The sequence below is a fragment of the Ovis canadensis genome, chromosome X, assembly GCF_042477335.2.
Source record: "Ovis canadensis isolate MfBH-ARS-UI-01 breed Bighorn chromosome X, ARS-UI_OviCan_v2, whole genome shotgun sequence".
Classification (NCBI taxonomy): Eukaryota; Metazoa; Chordata; class Mammalia; order Artiodactyla; family Bovidae; genus Ovis; species Ovis canadensis.
Window position 1 is genome coordinate 19,285,449 of NC_091727.1, and position 13,468 is coordinate 19,298,916.

Sequence of the window (13,468 nt, forward strand, 5' to 3'; positions counted from 1 at the left end):
GAACACTCTGCTGGTCCAGAAAGGTGCTTGAGCATTGCCCAGCATGCCACTTTCCATGTAGAAGGTGAGAGCGCCAAGCTGTCTCCCTAAATAATCTGACATTGGGCAAGCTACTTAAACTCTGGGGTCCTGCATTCCTTGGCATCTGGGGCTTGGGCTCTTCAAACACACAGCCTCCACAGCCATTCCTTAAAGGTCACTGTCCTTGATTAGAAGGTTATAATGGTAAATCCTACCAATCACCTATAGACACATTTGGGAGTGGGAGATGGGGGGCAGGTAACACCACATCCCTCCCCTCTCAGTGATGGCCAGAGGCAGCAGGACCCAGGGCCTGCTTCCCACCTGAACCCCCTGCCCTCTCTCCCCTTTCTCTGCCCTCTCCACCCTGTCCATGCTTTCTCAGTTCAGTTCAGTCGCTCAGTCGTGTCCGACTCTTTGCGATCCCATGAACTGCAGCACGCCAGGCCTCCCTGTCCATCACCAAAACTGGCTGGAGTCTACCCAAATCCATGTCTATTGAGTCGATGATGCCATCCAACCATCTCATCCTCTGTTGTCCCCTTCTCCTCCTGCCTTCAATCTTTCCCAGCATCAGGGTCTTTTCAAATGAGTCAGCTCTTCGCAGCAGGTGGCCAAAATATTAGAGTTTCAGCTTTCTAGCCCTGCATAAATGTAAGCAGTAGTGATGATTCCCCAGTCACGCCCTTAAGCATCCTAAAGACAGCTCAGGTTTTCCTCATGGTCAACCATGATAAGAACCCTATATTTCAGGGAAAAGGCCACATATTCTGGGAATTACTTAAATAATAGATCTTTCAACCCCCTTCTTGATGAGTACCACTGCATGAAAGCATAAAGTCCATGGTGCAGGCCCTGTTAAGCTGTGTCACTTCACACAGATGCAGTGATCATAAAATCATCCCATCTTCTCAGCCTGAGCAAGATGGGCAAGATTCTCTCAGGCATGCTACCTGTCTTTGATCTGAACACTAAACAGTCTTTAAGCCTTATCTGAAAAAAAAAAAAAAAAAAAGCCTTATCTGCCTGTGAGGCCCAACTTTGCCTTTCTGGAACCCCTCCTTGGGTCCCTCATGACACAGAGCTTTGCAGCCAGGGCTGCTGTGGAGGGTGGACTTGCCAGTCAAGCAGGCCGCTCTCCGTCCCCCAGGTTAGCCTTTCTGGAATAGGGCCACGCAAATCTGCAGCTGGCTCCAAGGCAAATGGTATCTAGCTGTGCTTCAAGTTCATTCATTCACTTGGATACATTTGGCCTAGCCTGACTGAGAGGAAAGACGCAAGATTCTTCCTTGGGAATTCAGGATTATGAAAATAATTTCAAAGGTTATAACAAAAGCTCATATTATCCGCTCAACACCTCAAAGTAGTTCAGAGTTTAGAAGATAGGAGGGAACCTTTGTTTACCTTATTGATGAGAGTGACTATATCTCCTTCTTTGATTGTCAATTCATCGTCATTCTGTGCCTCATATGGAAATATAACTTTGCAGTAATCCTTGGCTGTAAGGAGAAAAGAAAACACAGCCTTTAAAATGCTGTATCTAATGAGCTGTCCCAGGAGGAGATGTTCTCTATCACATCAACTGCAGAGAAAGGCACACTTAACCGACAGGACATAACTGCTGCATAAAGAAACAAGGTTCACCCTCGGAAAACCACCCAAGATGGCTCATTTTTGGTTCATGCATTTTTTTATTCTTGCTCTTTTCCCTCACAAATTAGGTGATGTCATGAAAGCCACTGACTGCTTTGCTTTTCTCAGACAGAAAAGCAAAATGGTTTCCTTGGTCTCAGAAAACAGGGGTGTCCTTTTATAGACTCTTTATTTTACACACCATTTTATATCTTCTTCAGGTGGATGCATACGTAGATACAATCTACAAAGAGCTTAAAAGCTTAAATTTTGCCCTCTCTTCTGCACATCACTAAATCAGAAATCAAGCATACGCATACATTATAAAATGGTACTCAAAACAATGGAAAAGACTCCAGTATGGTCTGTTAAGAGACAGAGGTTGATGTAGCTGTATGTGATCACGTGTCAGTCACAAATGGCCAACAAATACTGACCAAATGTTCTTTACACACACGTGGGATGGGGGCGAACTTTTCAAATATGTTTCAAGGTCCCTCTATGGGAACCTGCCTACTCAGAAAGGGGGTTGTTTGACAGTAAGGAAACAGAGAGAAAACCCAGAGAGAAAACACTAAGGCCAGTCAAAATCCATTCAAATATGCTCTGAATTATATGCTTTGGAAAGTCTGCTGCTGCTGCTGCTAAGTCGCTTCAGTCGTGTCCGACTCTGTGCAACCTCATAGACGGCAGCCCACCAGGCTCCCCCGTCCCTGGGATTCTCCAGGCAAGAACACTGGAGTGGGTTGCCATCTACCTGATACTAAAACCACAGATGCACCTGTTTAGAAGACAGTGAAAATATTTGTAAGGTACTGGGAAAATTAAGACTTTGAAAAGAGGTTTAAAGACTCAGGACAGAAGGTAGAAAGAAAAATTCGAAAGAATTAGCACCTACTAATATATCTACCTAAAGAAACTAAAGACCCATATTTAGAAAACTATAAAACACTGATGAAAGAAATCAAAGAGGACACTAATAGATGGAGAAATATACCATGTTCATGGATCAGAAGAATCAATATAGTGAAAATGAGTATACTACCCCAAAGCAATCTACAGATTCAATGTAATCCCTATCAAGCTACCAGTGGTATTTTTCACAGAACTAGAACAAATAATTTCAAGATTTGTATGGAAATATAAAAAACCTCGAATTGCCAAAGCAATCTTGAGAAAGAAGAATGGAACTGGAGGAATCAACTTGCCTGACTTCAGGCTCTACTATAAAGCCACAGTCATCAAGACAGTATGGTACTGGCACAAAGACAGACATATAGCTCAATGGAACAAAATAGAAAGCCCAGAAATAAACCCACACACATATGGACATCTTATCTTTGACAAAGGAGGCAAGAATATACAAGGGAGTAAAGACAATCTCTTTAACAAGTGGTGCTGGGAAAATTGGTCACCCACTTGTAAAAGAATGAAACTAGATCACTTTCTAACACCGCACACAAAAATAAACTCAAAATGGATTAAAGACCTAAATGTAAGACCAGAAACTATAAAACTCCTAGAGGAGAACATAGGCAAAACACTCTCAGACATAAATCACAGCAGGATCCTCTATGATCCACCTCCCAGAATTCTGGAAATAAAAGCAAAAATAAACAAATGAGATATAATTAAAATTAAAAGCTTCTACACAACAAAGGAAACTATCAGCAAGGTGAAAAGACAGCCTTCTGAATGGGAGAAAATAATAGCAAATGAAGCAACTGACAAACAACTAATCTCAAAAATATACAAGCAAAAAACAAACAAACAAACAAATAAAAAAAATATACAAGCAACTCATGTAGCTCAATTCCAGAAAAATAAACCACTCAATCAAAAAATGGGCCAAAGAACTAAATAGACATTTCTCCAAAGAAGACATACAGATGGCTAACAAACACATGAAAAGATGCTTAACAACACTCATTATCAGAGAAATGCAAATCAAAACCACAATGAGGTACCACTTCACATCAGTCAGAATGACTGTGATCCAAAAGTCTGCAAGCAATAAATGCTGGAGAGGGTGTGGAGAAAAGGGAACGCTCTTACACTGTTGGTGGGAATGCAAACTAGTAGAGCCACTATGGAAACAGTGCAGAGATTCCTTAAAAAATTGCAAATAGAACTGCCTTATGACCCAGCAATCCCACTTCTGGGCATACACACTGAGGAAACCAGAATAGAAAGAGACACATGTACCCCAATGTTCATCGCAGCACTGTTTATAATAGCCAGGACATGGAAACAACCTAGATGTCCATCAGCAGATGAATGGATAAGAAAGCTATGGTACATATACACAATGGAATATTACTCAGCCATTAAAAAGAATTCATTTGAATCAGTTCTGATGAGATGGATGAAACTGGAGCCGATTATACAGAGTGAAGTAAGCCAGAAAGAAAAACACCAATACAGTATACTAACACATACATATGGAATTTAGAAAGATGGTAATGATGACCCTGTATGCGAGACAGTAAAGAGACACAGATGTGTAGAGCAGACTTTTGGACTCTGTGGGAGAGGGAGAGGATGGGATGATTTGGGAGAAGGGCATTGAAACATGTATACTATCATGTAAGAAATGAATCGCCAGTCTATGTCCAATGCAGGATACAGGATGCTTGGGGCTGGTGCATGGGGATGACCCAGAGAGATGTCATGGGGAGGGAGGTGGGAGGGGGGCTTATGTTTGGGAACACAAGTACACCCATGGTGGATTCATGCCAATGTATGGCAAAACCAATACAGTATTGTAAAGCAAAATAAAGTAAAAATTAAAAATTAAAAAAAAAAGAATTAGCACCTACTGGGTATTTATTATTCTGCACCAAAGTCAACAACCCCAAAGACTCTGAATGGCTTTAGATATTTCCCAAGGATTAGGCCAGTTCCTACAGATTACAACCTAGAGGTATATAAGTAAGTATCAATTATATTATCCCTGGTACAATTTACATCACTAAATTGTGGGGATATTTTTTATTATGGTTAATATATCAATCAAAGAGAGTGATATATAAAATTAAGGCAATAAAACATCTATAATACAGACACACTGGTCTAGGGTTGGGATATGACAGAGAGTAGGGAGGGGACAAGGGAGGAAGGGAGAGAGGGAAAGAGAGGGACTAACTTTGTTGACAGATGTTTTTGCTTCCCATTCAATGACTTGAAGATATCATTTATATCCCCTAGCCTAGTGCAGGACCCCTTCTGTCTTAGGAAGTTGATGGCTTTTGCTCCTTAACTCATCCTAAGAGGCACTAGTTCTAAATCCCATCACTATCAATCCACCCAAATATTCCTAAGCCCACATGGTTCCAGCTCTCTTAAATTAGCTATAGCAAACCTCCAAAATTCTGAATGGACCCAAATGTTCTAAAGGGAGGGGGAAAGTTAAGCATCTTTAAATTGGATAATGACAGCTCCTTACCAATTTTCCTATTGACTGTATTAGTGAAATATGACTACCCCACCTCAAAACTTGCAACAACACTGAAATAAATGCAGTATTATTGGAGAACTGCCCTGCAGAGTCTTTGCTTTAAGAATAATTTGTTGGATCAAAATCATGGAAACGTTTTACACAGAAGATAAGGCTTCTGTGGCCAACAAAGAAAAGGAAAAAAGTCATGTTTCTATTCCTTTCTACCCATCAACAAATAGTCAATTAAGTGTGACAGACATTGTTGGTTAACTTCCTGGTCACTATTCCCCATCCCCTTCCCAGTTCATAGAAACCTAATTTGCTCAGGCATTATTTTCAGGAATAGGGAACCCTCCCACAGCCCTGGGGATGAGTAAAGTATGTCTAGGCAAATAATAGTTTTATAACCGTTTTTACATTGAAATATAGTTAATTTATAATGTTGCAGTTGTTTCAGGTGAACAACAAAGTGATTCAGTTATGCACACACACACATATAGTATTCTTTTTCAGATTCTTTTTCCACACAATTTATTACAAGACATTGAACATGTTTCCTGTGCTATAACAGTAGGTCTCTGTTGTTTATTTTATATATAGTAGTGTGTATGTTAACACCAAACTCCTAATTTATCTTCCTCCACTTCCCACTATCCCATTGGGTATTTGTATGTTTATTTTCTCTGTCTGTGAGTCCACTTCTGTTTGGTCAATAAGTTCATTTGTATCAACTTTTTAGATTTCAAATATAAGTGATATCATATGATATTTGTTTTTGTCTCATTTACTTAATATAATAATCTCTAAGTCCACCCATGTTGCTGCAAATGGCATTATTTCATTCGTTCTACGGCTGAGTAATATTCCATTGTATATATGAACCACATCTTCTTTATCCATTCCTCTGTTGATGGACATGTAGGTTGCTTCCATGCCCTGGCAACTGTAAATAGTGCTGCAATGTAGCTTCCTAAATTATGATTTTCTCTGGATATATGCCCAAGAATGACATTACTGGATCATATGGTAGCTCTACTGCTAGTTTTTTAAGGAACTTCCATAGTGTTTTCCATAGTGGCTGTACCAATTTGCATTCCCACCAACGGTGTAGAAGGGTCCCTTTTTCTCCACATCCTCTCCAGCACTGTTTGTAGACTTTTTAATGATGGCCATTCTGACTGGTGTGAGGTGATGCCATATTATAGTTTTGATTTGCATTTCTCTAATAATCAGCCACATTGAGCATATTTTCATATGTCTGTTGGCCATCTGTGTATTTTCTTTGGGAAAATGTCAATTAGGTCTCTTTAGGCAAATAATATTTATTTCACTTCCCTTTGTGAGTGATTGGTTGAGAAATGTGCATGTGATCCACTTCTAGCCAATGAGATGTGAGAAGAAATGTTCTGGGGTGGGGAGAGGCTATTAGATTTTGTTCCCAGATTAAAAAAAAAAAAGATACATGAGAAAAATAGTTACCCCGGCCTTTTTGCATTTAACAGTTTCACCCTTGTTGGAAGACAGTACACCGTTTTGTCCTGCAGCAGTCACATTTCAGCCATGAAAGGAAAGCCAAGAAAATCAAACAGGAAGTGACCTTGAGCCCTGACACTGTTGAGATGTCTGTCAAATTATTCAACTTCAGGGGACCTGTCCTTGGATTTCCTGTTATCTGACTTAATAAAATTTCACTGCTTATCATCACTTTGTGGTGAGGTAGGTATTTATCACTCAAAGCAGAAGGCTCCCTGACATGAAGGAACTCAGAAGAAAGAGGACACTTTCAGTAACCTCTTCTGAAACACTTCACTATAATCTGCCTCCCCAACCCAAACCTTCTTCCTATGTATCTTTCTCATCCCTTCTCCCACCCTCCCCCACCAACTCTTCCCTTGTTACCTTAAGACCTGGCCTCATAATAGGTCAGTAAATGACTATGAAATTGATTTATAACCAACAGAAGTGAGAAAACATTTTTATAAGAAAGTACTAATATGCTTTTAAAATGTTTCATGAGGCCATTTCGTTTTATGGTCAGTTTCCTTATGAGCTAAAGGAGGGTAGGTGTTCCTCTGTCATTTTTTTAAAAACAGCTTTAATGATGTATGATTTATATACCATAAAATTCACACATGTAAGTTGTACAGTTTGAAGAGTTTTAATAAATTTATAGAGTTGGGTGGCCATCACTGCAATGCAGTTTCAGAACACTTTCAACATGTAACTATGCTGTTTTATATGTAAAGCCTTAGGCGCAAAATGATCTGCTGCGCTATTGCTGCTAAGTCGCTTCAGTTGTGTCCGACTCTGTGCAACCCCATAGACGGCAGCCCACCAGGCTCTCCCGTCCCTGGGATTCTCTAGGCAAGAATACTGGAGTGGGTTGCCAAATGATCTAGAAAGCACCAATTTTAGATAAAAGAAGGAGGTGATAGTGCCAGTGGCTACCATTAACTACCTCTCTCAGTAAAGCAGGTTCCCACACGATACCTTACCCATCTTTGTATCTCCAGAACCTGACATAGCTCCCATTCAGTGTTTCTTGATGATTCTCTAGCAACACCTATAAAGTAGAGGACTATGGGATAGCAAAGCAGGAAGAGAGGATTCTGGGCTAGAAGTCAGGATGGTCAAGACTGGGTTTGGCCCCAACCAGTCCTTCCCAAGCACACAACTTGAGGCAATCATGCTGTTGCTCTGGACCTCACATCCTTAGTTGTGAAAGAGAGGCTGGCCCAGGAGTACCAAGAGGAGGGTTTGGCTAACTTTAGCAGGACTCTTAGAGCCAATTTAAGCTTATTCTAGAACTCTAATATAAAACAAATAAAAACAGAACTATCTGGTTAAATTAGAGAGTGAGGCTCATCCATCTTCTCCCCAGATCCTCAGAAATATCTCAGTGAAATAATGGAGGCATCAAGGAACACACTGGGCTACACATAAGTCCCAGCTGCCTCTGACCGTTCAGGGCTCTGGTCATGAGCCCCGTAACTCACAACACTCCTGACAACTACTTACCCCACATTTTAAGTTATTATGATATATTTGAAAATAAGAATTTTTTTTTTTACCTCTGAGGCATTTGGGCCCTAACTCAGCAGTATTGGGAAATAACATTAGGCTGGTTTGGCTATATCAATGGTTTTAAGATATTCAAAAGTAAATTCAAATACAAAATAATATATTAACTGAGACTATGATTTTAATTTTCTAGTCTGTGGAATAAAAATGTTTCCTACTTTAATTCAAATATTTACTGAGTCACCACCATGTAAAAGATGGGCTTCCCTGGTGGCTAAGTGGTAAAGAATCTGCCTGACAATGCAGGAGACACAAGAGATGCAGATTTGATCTGATCCCAGGGTTGGGAAGATCTCCTGGAAAAGAAAATGGCAATCCACTCCAATATTCTTGCCTGGAGAATCCCATGAACAGAGGAGCCTGGCAGGCTACAGACTATGGGGCAACAAAAGAATTTGACACCACTTAGCGACTAAACAACAACATGAAAAAGTTACTGTCAGTTCTTGGGCTTGTGATATACAGGTCAGTCCAACCACCCTCACACAGAAGTCCAACCTAATACACAAATAAGCATCAACTCACTATGACAGAATATTGTCACGGCGTTTCAGAGAAAGGCAAGATCATATTCAGGAGAGAGTTCACAAAAGAGCAGGCATTTGATAGGTCTTGAAAGAAGGGTATAATTCCAAATCCCTTTTGAACGTGGGAAGATTATAAATTTTAAATGAGTAGCAGACAGAGACGGAGAGTAAAGGACTGAAATTAATTTTTGGAGGCAGGGATTTTCCATCTATTCATCAATTAGGTGGATTTAATTAGTCGAAGATCAAATAGGAATGAATACACACATGCACATCAAGAAATAAAGACATGATTTATCCAGTGATTAAGATGATTGTGTCTCTATTTTTTCTTTAGAAAGATTTAAAAATATTAATAAATTAGCATAAGACTGAAACCTTAAGTCAGTTTTTAAGCCTTTTTTGTCTCAGAGTCCTTCAAGAATCTGATAAAAAGCAATGACTCTTTCCAGAAAAGAAAAAAAAAAAACACAGATACATTCAAAGGTGCAGAGAAAATGTGTTATACAATATCTGGTATACAGTATCAGAAGGGTCAAGGACCCTGAAACAAAAATTGCCCAGTTCCCAATCAAGAGCCCCTTATAAGTGATGATCGGCACTGCAATTTCAAGAAATACCAAGTCCAGTCATAATTCACATCCCTTTCAAAAAAAAGCCCCCCAAATTTCTAGAAATTTACATGAGATTAAAAACAGATTGTTCAAGGAATTTAATTCACATGACCACACCCAATGACACCCTTCAGCTGCCTTTATAGTCTATTTGTACAAAAAGCAAACAAACAAACTTAAGAAAATACTCTCACCTTAAAAAAAAAAAAAAGCAGAGAAACAGAATAAACATATCAACAAAGAAAACATATACACACACCAAGAAAGTAACATTAAATTTAGGACAATTCTTTGAGCTCAACTTAGGACATGAAGATCAAAACTCCATGTGTCACAAAGTCTGGTTGGAAGCCTTCCAGAACTTTCAGCAGAGATGGAAAGTATCAGGTCATGCCTAGAACCGGAGGTTTTCTTTTCTTCTGAGGACACCAGAACAAAAATATCAAGCTCAGTGGTGTCTACTTTTGCCAACATCAAAATCTGAAAATTCTTTCATTAAACTGACAAATATTATCTGAGACACTACTGGTTCATAATCCCTTATTCAGAAGGCCTGGGGACAGAATTTTTCAGATTTTAGAAAGGAAATACATTGCACATACCATATAATATGTAACATCCCCAGCTGGGATCTGGGGCTATACTCAAGCATCATATACATTAAAAATTTTCAGCAAATGGATGCTTCGTCACCCCAAATGTGATGAATGAGCTAGTGGTAAAGAACTGGCCTGCCAGTGCAGAAGACTTAGGAGACAGGGGTTTGATCCCTGGGTTGGGAAGATCCCCTGGAGGAGGGCATGGCAACCCACTCTGGTATTCTTGCCTGGAGAATTCCATGGACAGAGGAGCCTGGCAGGCTATAGAGTCCAGGGGGTCACAGAGCTGGACACTATTGAAGTGATAAAGCCTTCTAGTTTTCGGGAGTGTTTTGTACTTTGGAATTGCAATAAGGGTTTGACTTCTTTCATGTTCTGGGGAAAACTGAAATAAGACTAGTTATTTGATTCTCAAGGAGTTTATCATTAAGGAGAGGAAATAAAGCACTTATATGCAGAGCTCTGGACAAGGCAACAGGGAGGAGAGTCAGAGTGATGTGTTTGGATTAAAGCCTTAGAAACTTGGAAATGGGGAAATCACTTCCTAAAGCAGAAACCTGGGGTCCCTTCCTAGCAGAGGAAAATAGCACTGGCCCTGCCTGGACAATGTTCCAGGCCTTTGACTAGAGTGGGGTGGGGTGTTTCCCAACCATTCTTGATGACAAGAAGCAGATAACTAGTCTTATTTCACTTATTCTCTTTAACACTCATGGGAGGGGTGGGAGGAATACATTTATTCAAAAAATACTGAGTGTCCAGCATATGCCCGGCGGCAGAAGATACAGTGGTGCCCTCCTGGGGCATAAGATAGTCCACACCAGCAGTTCACAACTGGGTTGACTTGGCTTCCCATGAGACACCAACAAAGCCCCTGGATGTTTATGGCTGTCACAGTATGGGGGGAGGTGGTAACTGACATCTGGGAGGCTGCTAAATACCGTACAATGGACACAGGACAGCCCCCAGCAAAGTCTGATGTGGTCTAAATGTTCACAGGGCCCAAGTGGAGAAAACCAGGTCTATATCTAAACTCGGGGAAATGAAGCACAATGTCTTTGCCACTACATTGTCAACTCTGACCCAATGCTTTCTGTCACGAAAAAGTTGACTCCTCTGGTATTGCATGTTGATGGTAATATGACTTTCAAATTATTTCATATATATGAACTATGCCACTTTTTACTTTCTTACTTTGAAAAGAAAAGAAAAATCAAAATGTGACAGGCAAAAGAAGCCTTTCTGTTCTCTAATATGGAGCAGACCGTGGCTCCTCTCAATGACACCTTCTCCTGCTCAGGTGAGGAGAAACTCTGAGTCTTTGGGAGGAAGCAAATCCACTAGGACAGCAGAGCGAGAGTTCATTTTGTCTTCTAAGAGGACTGCATTTGAAATCCAGGTCATCTGCAGCATGGGTAGGCTGGGCACCCTTGCAGAAAGACCCCCCCACTCTGAATCTGTGTTGTGAGCATTTGATGAAAGGTGCTTTCCTAGGGTGAACAATGACCCTTGAGACACTGAGCCTGAGGGCTTTAGGGACAAATCAGGTGTGGGAGAAGCTAAAGGGCTGGGTAGGACACACATTCCAGTGTTCTTGCCTGGAGAATCCCAGGGATGGGGGAGCCTGGTGGGCTGCTGTCTATGGGGTTGGACACGACTGAAGTGACTTAGCAGCAGCAGCAGCAGCAGGACACACATTTCATATCAAACTTCCAAGGCCCAAACGTAAGCGAGCTTTGGAGAAGATAAATGAGCAAAAACACCTATCCTGGCAAATGAGATGAAAAGAGTTCACAGGTAAGGCTGGGCGAAGGCAAAAGGAGAAGAGGGTGGCAGAGGGTGAGAAGGTTAGATAGCATCACTGACTCAATGGACGTGAATCTGAGCAAACTCCAGGAGCTAGTGAAGGACGGGGAGCCTGGCGTGCTGCAGTCTATGGAATCACAAAGAGCTAGAAACAGTTTAGTGAATCAACAACAACAACAAGGCTGGGAAAAATCCCAACATAAGGGGAGGTGACCCTTTTTTCTCCTAATCAAACATGTAGCGAGAAAGTGAAAATTAGCTCAGACTGAGAAAGTAAAAATCTGCAAATGCGGATACAAATGCAGATACAGCCAGCTGCAACATGAACTGGAAATAGTATTCCTTCCAAGCACACACGCTACAGCTGCAAAGGGTCCAAGAAGCCCCTTCTCTGAGAGAGTGACTACTGCTTTCTTACTCCCTGAGAAAGTCTGTCCTCTAAGACCACAGGTAATCAGAAACTTTGCTTTTATGTATCGTATTAGTAATAATGACGTGTTCCACCCTTTGTTGAAGGAAACAAGTCACCGTGACACAGAAAAGAAGCCTGGAATCCCCACACCAGCGCAGGGCCTCCTGTAAGGGGTACTGGACACAGCCCTGCTCTTGGATCAGTGGTTCCCAAAGACACAGGACTGGGTTCAGCTCACAGACCAGCTGTGATGTGGCCCCACTTACACAGCCCTGTTTTGCTTGGAACATATCAAAACCCTGCTGCTTCATCTAAATTTTGCTCACTTCCGCCTCTCCTCCAAATCTGTAACTGCTCGTTTTTGTTTGGTGCAATGCTCCACAGGGTTCCTGGGCAGTCCCTGTGTTGCAATGAGCCCAGAAACGTGACCTTGTCAAACTAGCGTAAACCAGGAGCTCTTGGGTTGGCTGGGCGTTGGCAGAGGCTAGAAAGAACAAGGATCTGTCAAGTCCCACAGAGCAACCACTGCTGACCCCCTAGGAATCTGAAATAAGCTCGAGGGTCAACAAATATGTTCTTTCCCTCCCGGTGACTGTGAACTTGGGGAAGGAGACTTGTGGCTTCTACACTGCTTTGACAAGATTCTGTTAGGTACAGAGCCTGGTAAACTGAAATCATTTCTAATTCTCCATCTGCTCCACCACCATTGTTGCCAGTGTCCACTGAGTCCATGGCACTTTCCTGGACTGGATGGTGGGGGTGGTGGGCAGAAGACACCGCCCCCACCATGAGGGATCAATGATAGCCACAAGGTACTACATGTCACCGTCACAGGGGACAATGCCTAAGAAGCAAGTCAAGGGACAAAGTGATCAGAAAGATGGTGCAAGTGTCCAGTGATAATGTGAGGGGAGGATAAGCAGACAAAGTTTAGCCTTTGATCCCCAGGCATCGTTTATTCAGAAGCCTGACCTGCCTTTGTACACATTCTGTCAAGGACTATTTTTTCTCTAACCTACCTGTTCAACTGGTCCTCTGAATCTCTAAGACTGAACTGTTTGTTCAGGAAGATGCTAAAGAACTCTTTCTTCAGGCTATTTTTCTATCCCACAGAGGCCACAAATCTGTATCAATTGTAGTCAGAAAGAGGGGAGCTCCAGATGTGGTGAGCTGGAGGCACCTCAGGGCACTACATTTATGAATATTTAGACAGCTTTTCTCTTGTTACAAAAATTATGGCAATCTGTTCCACAGCATGCATTTCTGATGAATTTCAATATCATAAAAGCTTTATTGGGGGTGGGGAGATGATGTTGTTTAAATAAATCCTGATCAGCTGA

General features: G+C 41.4%; 1 protein-coding gene across 6 annotated transcripts in view; it reads right to left on the minus strand.

Moving 5' to 3' along the window:
- SH3KBP1 (SH3 domain containing kinase binding protein 1) overlaps positions 1 to 13,468 on the minus strand; it is a 335,566-nt gene that overhangs the window by 82,123 nt on the left and 239,975 nt on the right. For all 6 annotated transcript variants that reach the window (XM_070291401.1, XM_070291398.1, XM_070291396.1 and 3 more), the window contains one exon: positions 1,426 to 1,520. In XM_070291401.1, the coding sequence (XP_070147502.1) occupies positions 1,426 to 1,520 (95 nt within the window). The remainder of the gene's footprint in view (positions 1 to 1,425; positions 1,521 to 13,468) is intronic.